General features: G+C 37.2%; 1 protein-coding gene across 1 annotated transcript in view; it reads right to left on the bottom strand.

The window, feature by feature from the left end:
- plxna3 (plexin A3) overlaps nucleotides 1-20,141 on the bottom strand; it is a 177,439-nt gene that overhangs the window by 40,728 nt on the left and 116,570 nt on the right. Inside the window, exon 10 of the mRNA XM_056265275.1 lies at nucleotides 3,985-4,185. Within this exon, the coding sequence (XP_056121250.1) occupies nucleotides 3,985-4,185 (201 nt within the window). The remainder of the gene's footprint in view (nucleotides 1-3,984; nucleotides 4,186-20,141) is intronic.

The raw sequence follows: 20,141 nt of genomic DNA on the forward strand, positions 1-20,141 counted from the left end.
CCCTTTCAGATCAACTACTTTCATGAAGGAGCCACAGATAGTAGAATGGAAGATTGAACAACCGACTAAATCAAACTTTCCCACAATATAATCATGCAGCCCAATGCAGTCCACACACAGAACACTACTGTATATTATATAATATTTTATATTACTAAGTTATATTATAACTAAACATGCTCTCTGCAAACTATGTTGAGGAGACAAATATTATACTAACAAAACAATACAAGTTGACAGTGAGAAAATGTAGCACAAAACGAACGTATTGCGTAGCATAACATGTAATGTAATGTTTTTAGAGATAACTAAAACTAAAAGAGATAACTAAGAGTAACAATTTGTACGTCGTGCATTGCAATAACATAGTTCTAGTCCTAGTTTGTACAGATGCTTCCAAATTAAATTACAGGACTTTTATGGACATTAAGCACTAATTTTAGATTTTTTCAAATTCTTTGATTCTTTATTGCTTAATTAATAATAATTTAAAAAAAATAATAATTTACATTTTAAATAAAAAATTATTTAGTAAATTTAAAAAGTTAAATCAAATAAAACATCTGAACCATTAACTCAAACAATACAGGTAAATTCATCAAACAAATTCTTTATTCCTTAATTTCAAATTTCTAAAAAATATAAATAAATATAAAGCAACAAAATATATATAAGTTCTTCATTTTAAATGCTTAAGAAAAACAATAAAATTTAATTTTAAATAAATAAATAATAAAATAAAATAATAAAATGTCTGCACTATAAACTTGTTTGTATTTGCTTGTACAGCAAATACAGAGAGGTAAAAATGTACTTGGCTCAAAATAAACACTGACCAAAGAAGAGTATAAGCACTGTTAGTAATTAGCACTGGTGAGTAAATAGGAACAGTAACAGTACTTGTTTGCAGCAGGAAACTTCAAGCAAATGATAAAGGAAAAAAAGATTATTCCAGTACTTTAAAGAACTTGTACAAACACTGTATATAATGTCCTACCATGAACCATAAATGATCTTCCAGTAAAAAACGTTTTTCATGTTAAAAAAAAAAAAGAGTCATTTGGGAATCTATTTGAGTCACGTGTGCAACAGTTTTGCAGTCAGTGTGTACAGGCAAATTATCGCATCACACCTAGTTATAATACAGGATGTTATTCTGTGAATTTGTTGGTTTCGCAAGACTTTATAAATAAAAGATCTGCACAGAAATCCCCATGTCAATATTCATCTGCAATAAGTAAATAAAAAACCAGTTGCCCTCCATATAGTCGATATGCACCGGCATCATCATTGACAGGCGGCCGGAGAACTCACTTTGCATCTAAATGCCTTCAGGTCCGAGGCTGTTTAGACTGCACAAGTCGCTATGCTTCAATTCCAATTTAAATGCATAGTGCTGTCGGAGACAGCAGCGCGGGTCACAGGCAGGGGGACTGATGAACAGGAGGAGATGAGTCCAAACAGATGGAAGGACAACAGTTGCACCGGGGTCCTGCGAGGAGACCTTCCAACCGAGCTTGTGTCATTCCTGGAAAGAACGACAATCAATCCAGTAGCGGGGCGCGCGCTACGGACGTGATCCTCATTATTAAATTGCTACGGGACATCAATTGTCTTGTCGCAGAGTTGGGGCTAGTGGATTGACCTTTGACCCCGTCAGGGTACAGAGGTCAAAGGGCACACGCTCCACCTCCAGCATGGCAAACCGGGCTCACCGCATTCCTTTTCAGTGTGTCACACTGTCGTGCCAAATTATGAGGCACGTCCAGCGCCTAGCTAATTATCTTACAAGATTCCCTGAGGTTACTGTGACAACCAGATGGGTCACAGACGGCCTGTACCGCCTGCATATGAGAGCGAAAGGGAGGACAGAGAGAGAGAGAGAGAGAGAGAGAGAGAGAGAGAGAGAGAGAGAGATTCTCAATGTCAACATCTTGACATGCTCCATTTTTCACTGGGATTGAGAAAACAACAGTTCCAGCGTTATAAATTGATGCCTTTGCCGATTTACCCGGATAAAGATTCGTATTTTTTATGATCAGTGATTCAGTGAGAAGTCACCTTGGCTTTCTCAGCACACTTCAGACAAATTCATCACCAGCTCTTTGCCCTACAAGCGACGATTTGAAGCTCATGCTAATTTTTAAATGGAAAAATAATGTCACAAAGCAAAATATATTGAGAGAAAACAATGCATCTGTTCATATGACAATTATTCAAATGCCATCTGGGGTGAGGCTACGCTTGGAAAAATATGCTGATTAATAAATGACATTGTTGCCATTTAGGATACATTGAAAGGAATAGTTCACTCAAAAATAACAATTCTGTCATTATTTCTCACACTCATGTCATTCCAAACCCGTACGATGTTAATAATTCTGCTTACCAAAGAAAGCAAACAATATTCACATAGATATTTTCCATTCAACGGCTGTTCGTAGGAATTCTAAGCTCCAAATACTATAAAGCAGCATTAAAAATAAGTCCATATGACTACAAGTTTCTGAAGCTTTGAGTGTTAAACAGATGCAAATTTAATTCTATTTTTATTGATAAACAAATATGGCGCAGGCTGGGATTAACTAGCTATTTTGCACATTCAAGTTGTACTAAGTAATTAATATGTATGTATATATATATATATGTATGTATATGTATGTATATATATATATATATATATATATATATATATATATATATAAAACAAATTCTATCCCACATGTTCAAGAGAACAAAATAGTTTAGTTCAGGCATGCAAAATGGAAAAAAAAGTTAATATGATAATGATTTTTGGATATTGCATTTACATTTTGAAGTAACCATCCTGAATTTATGCAATATGCCAAAATTCATATAAAATACACTAGTGTTCAAAAGTTTGGGGTTGATACGTCTTTTAAAATGTTTTTCACAGAAGTCTCTTAAGCTCACCTTAAGGCTGAAGGCTTTTATTTGACCAAAAATACAGCAATATTATGAAATATTATTACAATTTAAAAGATCTGTTTTCTATTTGAATACCTTTTAAAATGTAATTTATTCCTGTGATGACAAAGCTGAATTTCTCCAGTCTTCAGTGTCACATGATCCTTCAGAAATCATTCTAATATGCTGATTTGCAGCTCAAAAAACATTTCTTATCGTTATCAATGCTGAAAGCACTTTGTGATGGAGAGGTCTTGAAGTTGTCTTCCATCACAGTTTTTATTGTGTTCTTACTTTTCATATGCATTTTATAATATTTACGTGGGGTTTGCTGGTTTAGCTGAGTAGGCGTGTCCTTAAAGAAAGTGAAAACCTGTAGGGGTGCGCTAATTTTAGATCATTTATGGAAATATTTGTGCAAATGTATGTTTTGGTTGTATCTGTATTTACTGAAGTTGTTTTGTCTTAGAGATGTGTATATAAGATGGCTGTCACTAGCAGCAAGAGACTAGTGGACGGATTATTTAGTGTTAAATAAGCCATGATTCTTTTTTTTTTTTCAATAGTAACTTCAAAAGAACAGCATTTATTTTAAATAGAAATCATTTGTAACAATGAAAATATCTTTACTGCCACTTTTAATCAATTGAATGCATCCTTGCTGAATAAAAGTATTGCATTCCTTAAAAAAGAAAAATGTAAAGACCATAACATATTTGAACTGGTGTGTATGTGGATGGAAACCTGGATATTAACAGTCATTGGCTCTCGAGTCTCTAACATCCAAATATAAAATCCAAATAATAATACAAGATAATATCTAATATCCATTTCATGACATCACATTGATATTTATAATGCTTGAAATCAAGGTGAATAAGTACTGACAATTTTTATCTTTATGTGAACTATTCTGCTGTTGCTAAAAAATATCAACTTGAACCCTCAGATTTAGCCATTGCTATGAAGAAATAGTTTTCCTGCATTAATAGCCACTATTCATCATGTGTCGCTAAACTGAAGTGCAGTTCACATGTGAAAGAGTCGTTGTCTTACCGAAGTGTTCTGGCACTGGATGCAGGAGCTGTTGAAACGGACCGCGGGAATGCGCTGGACTTTGCCCTGGATGTTAAAGACGCACTCATAGTTCTTTTGTCCAGACTGAGGCTGGGGCAAGTTTCGAGCTCGCAACGTGATTGGCCGAACGATCCCCGCCGGTACCAGGATGTCGCTGGTGGGCAGAATTTGTGGGCAGCCCTGAAAATGACAACAACAAAAAAGACAATACGTTAAAATTCAGGCTCAGAGTAAAGCACAAATAATCCTGACTCCCATTCGACTTTCACTGACACCGATTCCAGTTTATTGAGCTTAAGAACAATAAATAACATCTATTCGACTGAAACTTTGCCTAGCATTCAGTCGCGCACAAACACACCAGAGATGCCAGGAAAGGAAATTGAGGCCATTAGGGCGGGAAGAACTTAAAATCCAGCAATCTGAGGCTAAAAACCCTATTACACAGCAGTTGCATCCGTCTCCAGTTTTACGAAGCACGGTTCTCTCGGCAGATCACACTGATGAAGCGGTAAATGAATATCTTCCTTAGTCCTGCGTGTCAAGGCGTGCTAGAAGAGTCATTACGGTCTACTCTACCCGTAACCGATTGCAGCATTTATCAAAGAAACTATTTTATATTGATGTGACTTCTGATGGAAAACTACACATATTAGCAGCTCAGAAACAACAGCACATGCAAAGCACAATCTGAAGAGGGGAAACAAGGTTTCGGTTTACACAAGCCACATTCATTGATTGATGATTATCACTTATTGACGAGTACACAGAGGTGTTGGTTGCAAAACAGCTCTCCACCCCAGTTGTGCATCCTAGGATATTCGGGACGACCTGTAATCCATTTAACACCGAACAATAATCAGGGTGGCAGTAAAAGCAATTTGCAGGCAGAGCGGCCATAAATCAGAGCGGCTAGCCGGCCAGCGCACCGTCTGCCCGCGCCAAAAAGCAGCACGCTAAACAATGATGCAACTCTTTACCCCGGACCTCCATCAATCTGCACAGGTTTGCATATCAGTGTGACAATAAATCTCATTTTCATATTAGGTGTTTGTAAAGAAGGATTTACTCCCTGTGGAGGCACGAGGGGCGCACAGGTGGCGACTGCAGGGAGAGAAGGATAGCGTGCCTTCATACTGCAAAATGAGCCCGATGAATCACCTGTAGTTCTGCGGAAGATGACAACGCTGAGCTAATGATAAATTACTCCAGACGACTGGCCCGTAAACAAATACACAGTCCACGGGCACCAGAAAGCGGCTCTGAGGATACGAAACTCGGGGTTGGGTGTGTTTAATGAGAAAACACACAGCTCAGTCACTGAAAATGGTTTCAGCTGTCGTGATTCTCTGCTAGAATGTTATGCGTGTGATACGTGGCTCAGAACCGCATCAAATCTCATGCAGACAGTCCGCAGTTCGCAGTATGTCTACTTCCCTGATATTTAGCATGTAAAAAGCAGTCTGTCAAATCTGAATCTGCAGAATTGATTAATTAATACATGACAAATATCCAGATTAATAATTCATAATAATAATAATTCGTTACATTTGAACTTGGAAACTTTCCAGACACTTGTATACTTATGAAACGTACTTTGAGCAGTCAAGAAGTAAGTTTCTCATCAAATGCGGCACATTCTGTAACAATACACAAATTCAGCTAAGGACACTTCAAGCATCAAATAATACCTCGGATACTCACTGAAAGCAAAAAAATACACAAAATCATATCATATTTGATATCGCATCAATAAATGGTGTTTGCAACATTTAGAATTTAATTCAGAATGACTCTTTAAAATGACTGAATTATAACTGAATTTGAATTGAGGTAGCAAACATGATGCAGAATTTAAATTTGAATTTTAAAGGGATAGTTCACCGAAAAATGAAAATTAGCCCATGACCCTCAAGTCGTCCTAGGTGTATAAGACATTCTTCTATCAGACGAATACAGTCGGAGTTATATTAAAAAATGTCGTCCCGGCTAATCCAAGCTTTATAATGGCAGTGAATGGCTGGAGAAAATTTGAAGCCCATAAAAGTGCATCCATCCATTATAAAAATACTCCACACGGCTCTGGGGGGTTAATAAAGGCCTTCTGAAGTGAAGCCATGAGTTTTTGTAAGAAAAATACCCATATTTATAACTTTATAATCTAAAATAACTACGCATACTACGCAAGTCGACTTGCGCCACAAGAGTAACATGTATGACGTAGGATGTAGGAGTGTCGTAAGCTTAGACGCCTCTCACGGTTTAAATAAATAGGGCTGTGCAACAAACTGAAGCTCCTCTTCTATTATATACAGTAGAAATCCTTCGACATTTCTCTTCAAAATGGCTAATTCGCGAGTCACGACCGGTGTTTTGTTTTGCTCTTTCCTCTTAGCTTCCACCTTCGTCATTACGCTGTGTGTCGGGTCAGGGGTTAGTCTTCCACAGTAAATCGATGCGTACGGCCGTCTGTCCGAAACTAGTGATTATAGTTTATAAAGTTATAAATATGGGTATTTTGCTTTACAAACGCATGGCTTCGCTTCAGAAGGCCTTTATTAACGCCCTGGAGCTGTGTGGATTACTTTCATGATGGATGGATGCCCTTTTTTGGGCTTCAAATTTTCTCCAGCCATTCACTCCTATTATAAAGCTTGAAGGAGACAGGACATTTTTTAATATAACTCCGATTGTATTCGTCTGAAAGGAGAATGTCATATACACCTAGGATGGCTTCAGGGTGAGTAAATCATGGGCTAATTTTCATTTTTGGGTGAACTATCCCTTTAATGCAAGGAATAATTTTTTAATTCAAATTCAAATAAATTCACATAATTGACAATTGACACAAACGACAGACAGACAGACAGATAGATACAGACAGATAGACAGATAGAGAGATAGAGAGACAGATAGATAGATAGATAGTTAGATAGATAGATAGAGAGATAGAGAGACAGATAGATAGATAGATAGATAGATAGATAGATAGATAGATAGATAGATAGATAGATAGAGAGATAGATAGATAGAGAGATAGATAGAGAGATCTAGATCTAACAAATCACCATTTCACAAATCAACTCCTGACCTGCTGCTCACTAGAGTGGATTTCACTGCAGTGTCTTTAAAAGTTCTGAAGAACCCCACAAGAGCCTGATTCAAGGTGATGAAAACGAGCGGGACAAATTACAGCTCATGGAGGAGCGCTAACAGATTGCAGTCATAGATATTTAGCACAGGTGATTCTGCTAATGGACTATAATGGGCTTTTCATCAAGTTTTTGCCGTCTAGAATCGGGGCGCAGCTGCTCCATCATGTGTGTGCACTCAAAAGTTTTAGCACATGACATCATTGGTTTGAACCAAAAACATAATTAGCTAAATATGTTTTTAAAGCTCTCCTGATAATTCCTCCAACCATAAGGAATAAACTCGTGCTATAATATGAAACCAAAGCATTTAAAAAAAAAACGAATAATCTATCTATCTATCTATCTATCTATCTATCTATCTATCTATCTATCTATCTATCTATCTATCTATCTATCTATCTATCTATCTATCTATCTATCTATCTATCTATCTATCTATCTATCTATCTATCCATCCATCCATCTGTCTATCTATCTATACGTCCATCCATCTGTCTCTCTCTCTCTCTCTCTCTCTCTCTCTCTCTCTCTCTCTCTCTCTCTCTCTCTCTCTCTCTCTCTCTCTCTCTCTCTCTCTCTCTCTCTCTCTCTCTCTCTCTCTATCTATCTATCTATCTATCTATCTATACGTCCATCCATCTGTCTCTCTATCTGTCTATACGTCCATCCATCTGTCTCTCTATCTGTCTATCTATCTGTCCATCCATCTGTCTCTCTCTCTCTCTATCTATCTATACGTCTATACGTCCATCCATCCGTCTGTCTATCTATCTATCTATCTATCTATACGTCCATCCAACTGTCCATCCATCTGTCTCTCTATCTGTCTCTCTATCTGTCTCTATCTATCTCTATCTATCTATCTATCTATCTATCTATCTATCTATCTATCTATCTATCTATCTATCTATCTATCTATCTATCTATCTATCTATCTATCTATCTATCTATCTATCTATCTATCTGTCCATCCATCTGTCTCTCTCTCTCTCTATCTATCTATACGTCTATACGTCCATCCATCCGTCTGTCTATCTATCTATCTATCTATACGTCCATCCAACTGTCCATCCATCTGTCTCTCTATCTGTCTCTCTATCTGTCTCTATCTATCTCTATCTATCTATCTATCTATCTATCTATCTATCTATCTATCTATCTATCTATCTATCTATCTATCTATCTATCTATCTATCTATCTATCTATACTTCCATACATCTGTCTCTCTATCTATCTATCTATCTATCTATCTATCTATCTATCTATCTATCTATCTATCTATCTATCTATCTATCTATCTATCTATTGTCTGTATATTTATCATTAGTTCTCTCAAATTATCTAAATCATCCATCCATCCATCCATCCATCCATCCATCCATCCATCCATCCATCCATCCATCCATCCATCCATCCATCCATCCATCCATCCATCCATCCATCCATCCATCCATCCATCGTTTTACAAAATAACTTTAAAAATCATAATAGTTTGGCCAGTTGTTTTCTGCTGTGCCTAATGTCAATTAAAACCTCCCCCATTATTTCTCTTAACAAACCTGTTAACAACATCCATTGCCTGTGTATACTCTTCTCAAATTGAAGGCAACTGCGCCCTGAAGACATTCCCTGCCCCTTCCCTCTTAATGTCAGTTTGCTTGTTCTCATTAACAAGCTCCAATCACTACATAATTATGAATTAAACAAGCCAGGGATGGAGTGTTTGCTGAACGTGGCTTAAAGGTTAGAGATAAGCTGAAGAGCTTGTTAACTAAAGAGCAGAGAGGTAATGTCAGCGTTTACCAGTACATAACTCATCACGCCGGGAACACTGCATATATAATGTGTAGTTCTGATGTGAAGCCACATCAATTGAATTCTATATTAATGTGCCATGTTGCCATGGTGGCCTGTCAACAGCTTACGCTTAGGCTAATGAACTATATTACGCACAGAGAAATGGTTTATTATGATTAATACAAGTCATTACTTAAAGAACATCCGCGTCTTTGCATAATGTTGTGGCTGAAACCCAGTGACACTAGGCTGTAAACATGGCAAATTATTACAGACCTTAAACAGATATCGAAATTAAAAGACTTCAGGTTTTTTGAAGTCGACATTTGTGACTAAAGTCGAGTCGAGTCGACTAGTGGCTGATGACGTCATTTTTTTGTACAAATAACCTCGAGCTGAGACTCGAACGCAGATTTCCTTGTGCACAGCTATGGCATATGACACAGAACTCCGATAACATCTTATTTTCATGAGTTATTTTGTCTTTGGTTTGTTATATTTCTCAAAGACGTCAAAGATTTCTTATCCTATTGCGCCCTCTATAGGCCATGATCAGCGACTAGTCGACGTCAAGCTTGAAGCCTCATGGCATAGTATTAAAGTTGACTAGTCTGTGCAACCCCTAAATGATATAATTAAAAACTAAACGATAAAAGTAATATATTCAAAATGTTAAAACATACTATACTTTCCCACAACACTGCAAACAATGGAGCTTGCGGTTTGATTCTTTTACTGCACATCCCCCCCCCCCCCCCCCAAAAAAAAAATCTAAATTTACTTGAGACAAATTGCACAGATTTTTTTTGATGTTGTAAGCAATTTTTTAAGCACAAACATAAACGTGTGATGTATGTGCTTAAAAAACAAACAATTAGTCTTAAAGTCTTCTCATCTTACATGATTTTTTAGAAAATCTCATTGAACTTTTTTTTTTTTGCAGTGTTGTATTGAGCTAAGAGAACTCTAATTGGTCTAGGGCTGCAACAACTAATCGATAAAATCGATAATAATCGATTATGAAAATCGTTGTCAACGAATGTCATTATCGATTAGTTGGTCTGCTTACGTCACGGGGAGCGTTTACTGGTGATTGGTTGAAACAGGCCAATCAGGATGCTCTCTGTCTTACACGCGCTTCATGAGGCACACACGCGCACACACACGCAAGGTCTCTCTCCCTCCGTTGCTCTGCCGCGCGCTCGCGCTACACGGTTTGGAGCACAGTCTCTTCTGTCTCGCATGCCCGCTCAAATCCCGGGAGTTTGAACTAATTTGCGAGCCGCTATCAATATGCGGGTGACTTCCAGAACTTCCGGGAGACTTGGGATGTCTGTATTTTGCGTCTCGAGCATCAGGTTGCGCAATCAGTTCGCTCGCAACATAAGTGATGGATTAAAATAGTGCTACCGCAGAAATATTAAATTAAAACGGTCTTTACAAAGCGAAGCACTAAATATAAAGGCAGTTAATAACACCAGCAGTAAATTATTGTTTTTTAGTCACTGTAGTCAGTGGTTTTCAGCGAATGTTTGTGCACTAATGCATCATTTTTCCTGTCTTTTTAATCAAGCCTGTTAGCTTGCTGCGTACCTCCATAATTACGTTCTCTTTATATAGCATTTGCCTACTATTAAGTTTTAATTGTTTTTCAAACGCGATCTACTGCGGCTCTATGTTCACACGCTTGTTTTCAGTCTTTCTATATTTATTTTTTACAAGTTATCCTTATAATTCAATTAATTTTAAATAAAAATATGAATTATATATTTGAGATGTTTTTAGTTTATATCTTCACATCTGAACAACATGTCTGTAAATTTGTTTTAACAAAAATTGTGTTAAAACAATATTTTGGATATAAATGTTTTTTTTTTTTTACATTAATCATGGTTGCCAACTTGCCATCAGCAATTATCATTAAAAACAATGCAAATATTGATATTTGTAAAACTCAATGTGTGGCTTTTGCACTTTTTAAAGTACACTTTTACACATAAATATCCTAATTGAGGGTTTTAGGTAACAGTTTATTTTACAGTGTCTTTGTTACATATGTTACATGTACTTACTGTAGTAATAACAGTAAATTATGCATAATTACATGCAACTAACCCTCAACCTAATCCTACCCTATTTCTATAGTAAGTACATGTAGTTACTTAATATTACTCTGTACTTAAATATATAATTACACTGTAACAAGGACACCTTAAAATAAAGTGTAACCGGGTTTTATTTAGTCATAATAAACAAAAAATCTAATTGAATTTTTTATCCGATTAATCGAAAAAATAATCGTCCGATTAATCGATTATCAAAATAATCGTTAGTTGCAGCCCTAAATTGGTCAAAAACATTTTTGCTTTATGAATTTGCAGCTTAAAGGTCAGCAAACGTATAAAACATAAAAGCACACCTTTAAATGGGGTAAACACTGTACCGCTTTAACAAACAGAAGGCTGCATCCATGCACTACAAAAAACAAATATCGTCAAATAAAGTCTCTTTATGTTTCCGTTTACAGTGATTTAAACAACGGATTGCCCCATTCGGCTTTCAAGTAAGGGTTAGTGACTTTCTGTGTGACATCATAATGCCACCGCCCGTGTTTTTATGCATCTACAGTAACTGTATCCCTTCACCCGAGCAGCTGCTTGTTTTCCCCAGTAGGGCTTTTCCCTCGCACTGATTAGCACCCCATTAGGAGAGGCCTGGCAGCTTACTGCCTGTTGACAGTCTCTCCATTAACCTTATTGTGCATATCCCGCTTATCACACAGCTAAGCACTTTTCTCCGTTGAAACATAAAAAGCCGGAGCGGACGAGGGAGAGAAATTCATGCCACACATTTAGAAAAAGCACGCGCACTTTCTCTCTCACACACACACACACACACACACACACACACACACACACACACACACAAAAACGAACAAGGAATCCAATCTTTCACTGCAGGTCTGCGAGAGGAAAAAACGAATTGTTGCTTACATATATAATTTCCCGAGCAGTCAGTTGCTCAGTCACTCACTCCGTTTTTCCATTCCTTCTACCCTGTTAATCCCATTTTCAGTCTTCATAAACCATAATCCATGAAATATGCTCCCTTCCCTCAGTGCCGAGAAAAATAAATTCAGTCTCCGGATCACTTGGGAGCTGTTCCAATTAAACGTTACATGATATTTTTTGACCTTATTCTTCGGCTAAGGCTGATTTTTTTTAATGGCCTGTATAATCTGAGGCGCAGCGTGTGTGTTGAAGTTTCTAAAGCTCTGATTGGTTGATTGGAGTTGGATAATATTCTGAAAGTGTTTGAAAAGATTTATAGTTTTTTTTTATATGGATTATAGTCCATATGGAAGTGTCAGTTCACTGCAGAGGCTGAACTAATCATCTACTCTACAGCACTGAGGAAAGACACATTCAAAAATGTGATTACCATTCAAACAATATACTACATAAATATGATAATCAGAAAGTACCATGATATATGAATATGGTAATCAGTACTCTGGTACATAAATATGTATATCAAACAATGCCATGGTACATTGGTTAAGGACAAATAAGGATGCCTAAAATCATGAAAAAGAAAAAAAATCTTAAAAAAAATACAAGTTTAAAATACTGTTCTTAGAAATATCATGTTTGTAGAAATGAATATATTTTCAAAAAGAAAATTCAAATACAAATATTTTAAAACAAAACTGCTTAATATTTAAAAAAATAAACAGTATAATGAATCTGTTTATAAACAGTATTTAAATAATAACAATCATCATCATCATCATCATCAAAAAAGCCCCCCCCCCCCCCAAATAAAAAAATGAACATTAATTCAGATATTGAAGTGATATTCTTTGTAAAATAGGCATTTTATATAATTGTCTATATAATCATCAGTGCATTGACACATGAGATTTGTTAAAAATGTTTAGCATACTTAGTGAACTTAAAATTATAACTGTAATTCTGAATTTATACAAATAAACTCATAAAACCTTTCAAAAATATATTAATATTAATAAATTGAATCCAGAAGGGATTTAACAAAATATAATATTGTTATATAATATTGTTTGTGGGATATTGTAAATTATCACACACACTAACTTTATATTTAAACTAAATATATACATAAATCTATATAAGTGAAAACATTATGAGAATGCGAATTCTTGAATCTTTTGACAGCCCTGGTTTCATTTCATCTGTCGCCTGAGGCTGTTTACTTGTTGCCCGGGATGGATATTGATTTAGTATTGATATCGAGATACCAAAGACTGCTATGATACTCAAGCCAAAATCTTCATATTGATTGAACACCATCTATAAGATACACAAAGAATAAACCTCCATTTAAAGTATAAATGGAGCACTTGCTATTGTAGAAGCTGAAAGATGATCGTTTGGCACAAACTCCCTAAAATATGAAAGCGTAAGATTGCCGGTCCCACTTCGGCTGTAAAAGTCTCTTATCAGAAGATCTAGGTGCATCTCTGTTTTAGCAGTAAAGTGTTTGCTAATGTAAAAACAAGATAGCTTATCGTTATCGCTAGCGGTTGGCATGAGAAGCGAGGACGAGGGCACTCTGTGTGAAAGTGTCTGCGTCAGGCCTGTTTGCCGTGCTTAAGCGACGCATCGAGGCCGGCGCTATGTAATGGCTGGCTGGTGACGGACGCCCGCCGTGTCACTTCCTGTGCGGCTACAGCGTCCGCCTTGAAGGACCACAGCAGACAGAGCCTTTCCCGCTGAGCTAATGGAGTCTCTGTCACTCATCCCACAATTAATTACCTCAGCCCACAGCTCCTTAATGAAAGAGTCGCCCCACCGAGACGAGACGAGGCCAGAGAAGAGGAGAGATTTGGGGAAGAGAAAGAGTGTGAGAGAGTGAAAGAATGCATTGTGGGAACAAGAAAACAGATTGAGCAGGGACAGAAGGAGAAGTGACACTTGGAGAAAACAAACGAAGAGAGAAAAATTGAGAAGTGAGAAAGAGGAAAAAATAAAACGTTATGTGAGAGGAAAAGGGGGGAGACGCCGGGGTCCCGTTGGGAACGAGGCCAGTTTGAAAACGTGTGCGAGATCTTCGTGGCCATTACTCTTGGTGAATCGTGTTCCCTGCAGTGCTGCTCTTTAAGGTTAAATACATACATAAGCTAATTAAGCTTCCTGTAATGATAAATGTTACGGAGGGAGAGCGATATTACGGCACAGCAGCCACGCTGTCAATCAACGTCACTCTCAGATCATGACACAGCAACACTGAATAACCTATATAGCCTAATAACTGCTTTACAGATCAGTAATTCACATTCAAGCATGAATATATATGAACAAGTATGTTTTATGACATTTCTAACATTGTGAATATACTGTACATTATCCTAAACTAGCATATAATGTCACCAACATTTATAAACCCACTATAATGGAAGCCAAATACTAGACTTTAGGGGTGGGCGATATGAGCAAAAATTCATATCACGATATTTTTCACTGTCCGGACGATATCGATATTATATCGCGATATGAGAAAAAAAAATTGGAATCACATTTTAGTACACCTTAGTTAAATTACAGGCAAAATATGTATTTTAACACTAGATAACTAGAAAAAGGTGAGGCATTTCATTGGACATAGACCTGAAATGTTTGTTTTTTTCTCAAAAAGTGCAAACGTGCAACATGAGGTAGGCCTGAATGCACTTATGTCTTTCCACTTTTTGCTCGTCTTGTCATAATGAGAACCGGCAGCGAATGAAGACTTTATTGATTTCTGAGTGAGAGCCGTCTTCGGGTGTGCTCTGTCTCCGGGAATATCTGTTGTTATAGTTTGGCTTTTTTAAATTAGTTTTTATTTTAATATAGTTTTCAATTTTGTTTTAAATTTCAGTTTAGTTTTAGCTAGTTTCATTGATGGTTTTGTTAGTTTTTTTATTTAGTTTTTATTTTGCAAACACATTTCTATATAGTTTTTATTTTATTTAGTTTCAGTTTTAGTAATTATAGTTTAGCTTTAGCAGAGCGAGCAGAACACTTCCAGTGTAGACCAAAGCGAGACGTTTAATTTAAGTTTAATGTTTGCACAGATTACAGTTAACTCTTGTGCAGACATCTTAATAATAAAAATAATTTAATGGTTTGAGATTGAACAAAGCACCAAATAAATAGAACTTAAAATTATACAAGAAAAAACAATGAAAATTTTCATACAAACTAATTCATTAGTGTAAGGAGACAGAATAAACGCCTACAGTTCGTACACTATAAAACCCATTACGTCTATGGAGAGTCCCCAAAGATAGTGGACCAGTGTGTGTGTATGCGCGCGCTTATGTGTGTGTCGTGTGTATGCGCGCGCTTATGTGTGTGTCGTGTCCTGTTATTCATAGCCTAACGTTACATTGCGGGGAAATGTCTCCACGTGGATAATATTATTAGCAGTAAATGTTTTGTAAAAACAAAGATAATAATAGCAGCTTTCAGCCTTTCAACCTTCATGAAAACATGACATCTCAAACACACAGTAGCCTGGAACTTTAACGTTTTTTGTGCTTGACGAACTTGTTTTGGTGTTGCACCCGCAAATGAAACGGCATTCTAAAAATGCTGCGCTCAAGTTAAAAGTCAAACTTGCGTCTCATATCTCATTACCTTGTAATTTCCCATTCCACCGCAAAAGATGCATCCTTTATGAACAGCCGCTTAGCACTAGCGATGTGTTCTACGTTACGTCCTTCATTGAACGCGTCACAGGACAGCGGTTAATCGCCTCAGCAACTTCACGCGTATGAAGCGCCAAATCAGCCATTTCCTTAAACAGCGTATTCGATTCTGTATCGTCATAGTGTTAACAGTTGTAAAGAGTAAGTTACCAAATTGAACAAAACAATATAACTGCAAAATTTGAATTTATGAATACGGTATCCTCGGTATCGCAAAATCCATATCATGGCACAACATAATACCGGTATTCACGTTCATACCGGTATAGCGCCCACCCCTACTAGACTTTTACTAATACGAGTAGTTTTGACCATTCACACTGTCATAACTCCTGTCACTGTCATAAGAAATTTATTTACACGTCACACACGCATACAAATTAAACAGCAATGCAGAACTGCTGTGGTGTTGTATATGGGGGCCAAACTGAAAGAGATTTAGAGCTGCTCACACTGATAAATCCACAGTGAAACAATCTCCTACATCAGCTGTTTCAACGCTGCACATCTATATATACTGCCAGAACGAACACTACTCGTAAAGTTTAATACTCAAAACTGGCATCCAAAAACCTCAGAGGAACATTATATTTAACTCGAAATCTCTCCCTTAAAACAAACATTTGACTCTTGCTTGACCCCAAAAATCAAAAACATTTCCATCTTAGAGACCACACAATAAGAGGGAGACTTAGTAATGCTTTATTTCAGATGCTGAGGAACGAGGGGCGTGAGTGCGGGCCGTAATTAGGGGTCCGTCGTCCGTCCATTCCCAGAGGTCACCAACCATACGCATAACAAACACGCTGAAGCCTCATCAACCCGGGCAAAGCCGAAAAACACACACGCGCCTCTGTGTAGGAGGACATCTACGCGTGATACACTGATATAATCAAACGCATTTTAATACAGATGAGAAGAATGAGAGCCTTATTAGAACACAGAGCAGCCGCTGCATTCAAAACCGGTCCAATCCAGAAAGGACTTACAGTCGGTTTAATTGGCAAAGTGAAGGTCAAAGAATGTGTGTAAATGAAAAGACGATGGATTTAAACATGTCTTCAGTAACAAGGGTTAGGGGTTTTTTTCTACCATTTTTAACTTTACTTGAAGTTATTTTATTGGTTTTGTTAGATATGAAACATTTTAAAGACAATCATTTTATTTAACTTTAAACCATTTCGCTTCATGAAAATATTTTAAGCAGTAGTTTGCATCTAATTTAACTAAAAACAGAAAAATTTAACCGTGAAATTGTTGTAAACCAGAACGACCAGACCTGTTCTACATGTTTTAACATGACGGGGGTGTGCAATATTTTCTAATAATTCAACGGCCCGGAGTCAATTATTACACTTATACTACGGTTACCACAATAGACATTGTACAGATGTATTTCAAGATATGTGTCCGGTTTTTGCCCTTTAAACCCTCTTGTGTGTAGGACTAATTTCTCACGCATCTCATCCAATGCTTGAGCCATTGACAGCAGAGTAATGCATTTTTTAGAGAGAGAGAAAGAGAGAGAGATTAAGTGTGTGTGGATTACCTGTGTCTGTGCGTCTCTACTGTAAGTGAAACTAAGTTTATCTGCTTCAAGAACAGCGCCATTGAATTGAATTGAAATATCTTTAATGTCCCCTAGGGGCAATTTAGTTCACAGCTGATAGCCAACATATACACATTCACACACAAACAGATAAAAACATGAGATAATAAATAGATAAAAACATAAGAACATATACCTATAGGTTGTTGAGAAACCCAACAGCTAATGGTACAAATGATTTTAAATATTTGTTGGATCTGGCGCGTTTTCGGTAGGTATACCTCCTTCCTGATGGTAGGAGGCAGAACTCAAAGTGTAGTGGGTGAGTGATGTTAGCTAAAATGGCCATTGCCCTCTGTGTAGCTCTGGCCTTGTACATATGCTCAATGCTGTTCAGATCAGTACCAATTATCTGACCTCGCAACCATTAATACCTCGCAAGTGAGAAATGTCATGTAGCTTTAAGTTGCTAAACTATTTTACTGATAAAATCGCTGCGCTGACAAAACGCAATTTTGTGGCAAAAAACATGGAAATAATTGGTCGGTTTTAATCTATTGTTTAGTATATTTATTTGCTTGGTCAGTGTCGTTTGGATTTGGTTCTTTTGTGTTGTAGGCTGTAAGGACCTTTGAAATAACTGAAATCATTTGGCGAAGTGATATGGACATGTAATGCGGTCAAGATCTGCTGGAACAACTTTAGCCGTGCATTTCCTTGAAAATAATTGCACACCGTAGAAAGTCCGTCAACCAATCAGATTCAAGCATTCAACAGCCCCGTAGTATAATGTGTAATACAGTCAGAATACTGAATTCAGACGCATTCTTGACTACAGCACAACATCTGCAGGAATGTTCACACATCTCTGTTTATATTTGTCACACTGTAATCTCTGCACTGGTTTAGTCTTTTGTTGTGCTCATGTAGTAATTATCTGTCCCCTGACCTGTTCATTTAAAGCAGCTAAAATTTGCACTCTGATACGGAAATGATCATCATTCCAACCCACTCTTTTAACCCCTATTTCTCTATTTATTTTCATCTTTTCACACATACACTACTGCTTTGCAACTAATGTGCAAATTATTCAGTGACTTTCAAAGGGGTCTAGTTTTTGTCAATACTTTGAGGTAAATCGTTGAGGAAACAAGTCTTGTGGGACCTTTAACACAGTTAACACAGATTTTTTATGTTTCTTCTGCTTACCAAGGCTGCATTTATTTGATCAAAAATACAGTAAAAACTGTGAAATATTATTACAATTTAAAATAACCGTTTTCTATTTGAATACATTTTAAAATGTAATTTATTGCTGTGATGACAAAGCTGAATTTCTCCAGACATCAGTGATGATCAAGATCCTTCAGAAATCATTATAATATGCTGATTTGCTGCTCAAACATTTCTTATTATTATCAATGCTGAAAACAGTTGTGAAGCTTAAGATTTTTCAAAGAAAATATGATACTTTTTTTAGGATGTCCTTTGATGAAAATTAAAAAGAACAGCATTTATTTTGAACAGAAATATTTTATAAAATTTCAATGTCTTTACTGTCACATTTAAATGTCTTTACTGACATTTCACTGTCAATTTAATGCATCCTTGCAGAATAAAAGTAGTAATTTCTTTCAAATAATAAATTTTTTTAAATGACCACAAACTTTTGAATATACACAAACACATATATATATATATATATATATATACACTTTAAGGCCCCATAATCACAATGAAGTGAACTATGATTCTTGTGCTTTCTATATTTAGTGCACAAAATCCCAGAGTTTTTCATTTAATTTGGGCCCGAGCTCAGATTGAAAGAGTCCTAATCAATATGACTTTGGAGGACCCTCAAACAGATGCAGCAATACTCTTCTTGTAAAACACTGCAGTGGAGAGAGAGCGAGAGAAGCCGACTGCTGTTCAGTGGATTAGGCCCAGGGCGTTGGAGTGCTGCTGGGAGCTGGAGAGACCCCGTCACACTCGCCCTGTTTACAGTGTGAAGAGTGTTTTTATGTCAGGGTTTCTGAAGCACCTCTCAAAGCCTGGGCCAAGGCATCGGGGCAGAGCTTACACTGGGAGAAGATGCACTTCACTGAGCCTCTCTCTCTCTCTCTCACTCTCACTCTCACTCTCACTCTCACTCTCACTCTCACTCTCACTCTCACTCTCACTCTCTCTCTCTCTCTCTCTCTCTCTCTCTCTCTCTCTCTCTCTCTCTCTCTCTCTCTCTCTCTCTCTCTCTCTCTCTCTCTCTCTCTCTCTCTCACACACCCGTGTGCTTAAGGGCCTGGATCACTGACTCACACACTGATCAGAGCAAAAGAACGCCTGAGCATTGTGAACGTAAAAATAAGCCAGTGTGGTAATCACTGAAAGAGCCCACATATGCTCTCGGCCCACGCCAACACGGATTTCTCCCCCGGATAACTAAATGACAGTGAGCTTGTTTCTCGTTTGCATCCGGTCCAAACTCGGCCTGAATATCCCAAAATGACAATGGGAATTCAATGATTCAAAAGTTGCTCTGTTCTAAAATCTCGTGAGCTGCTTACTATAATTATGTTGCTTTCTAAGACACCTTGTGGCCAAAATCATCACATATCCTCCTCTTGGTTTGTGTTCTGGGGCAGGAGTTGAACCGATCTTTCCATCCCGGACCCCATTCTGCAGTGGAAATGTGCGGAACGATTCAAGGCAACCCGCACCGGAACCGTGTCGGTGGAAAAGGGGTAATATAGCCTTTGCAGAGAGGGCAATCCCAGAATGCACGGCAACAACCAAAAAATCCATCCGGCAAAAATAAACGAGTTAAATTTAATTATAAACAGAGTATTTTAAAAAATACCACATACTTAAAGGTGCCCTAGAATGTTTTTTTTATTTTATTTTATAATG

Source organism: Rhinichthys klamathensis, unplaced genomic scaffold (assembly GCF_029890125.1).
Source record: "Rhinichthys klamathensis goyatoka isolate OS25496 unplaced genomic scaffold, OSU_Roscu_1.1 h1tg000231l_1, whole genome shotgun sequence".
Classification (NCBI taxonomy): Eukaryota; Metazoa; Chordata; class Actinopteri; order Cypriniformes; family Leuciscidae; genus Rhinichthys; species Rhinichthys klamathensis.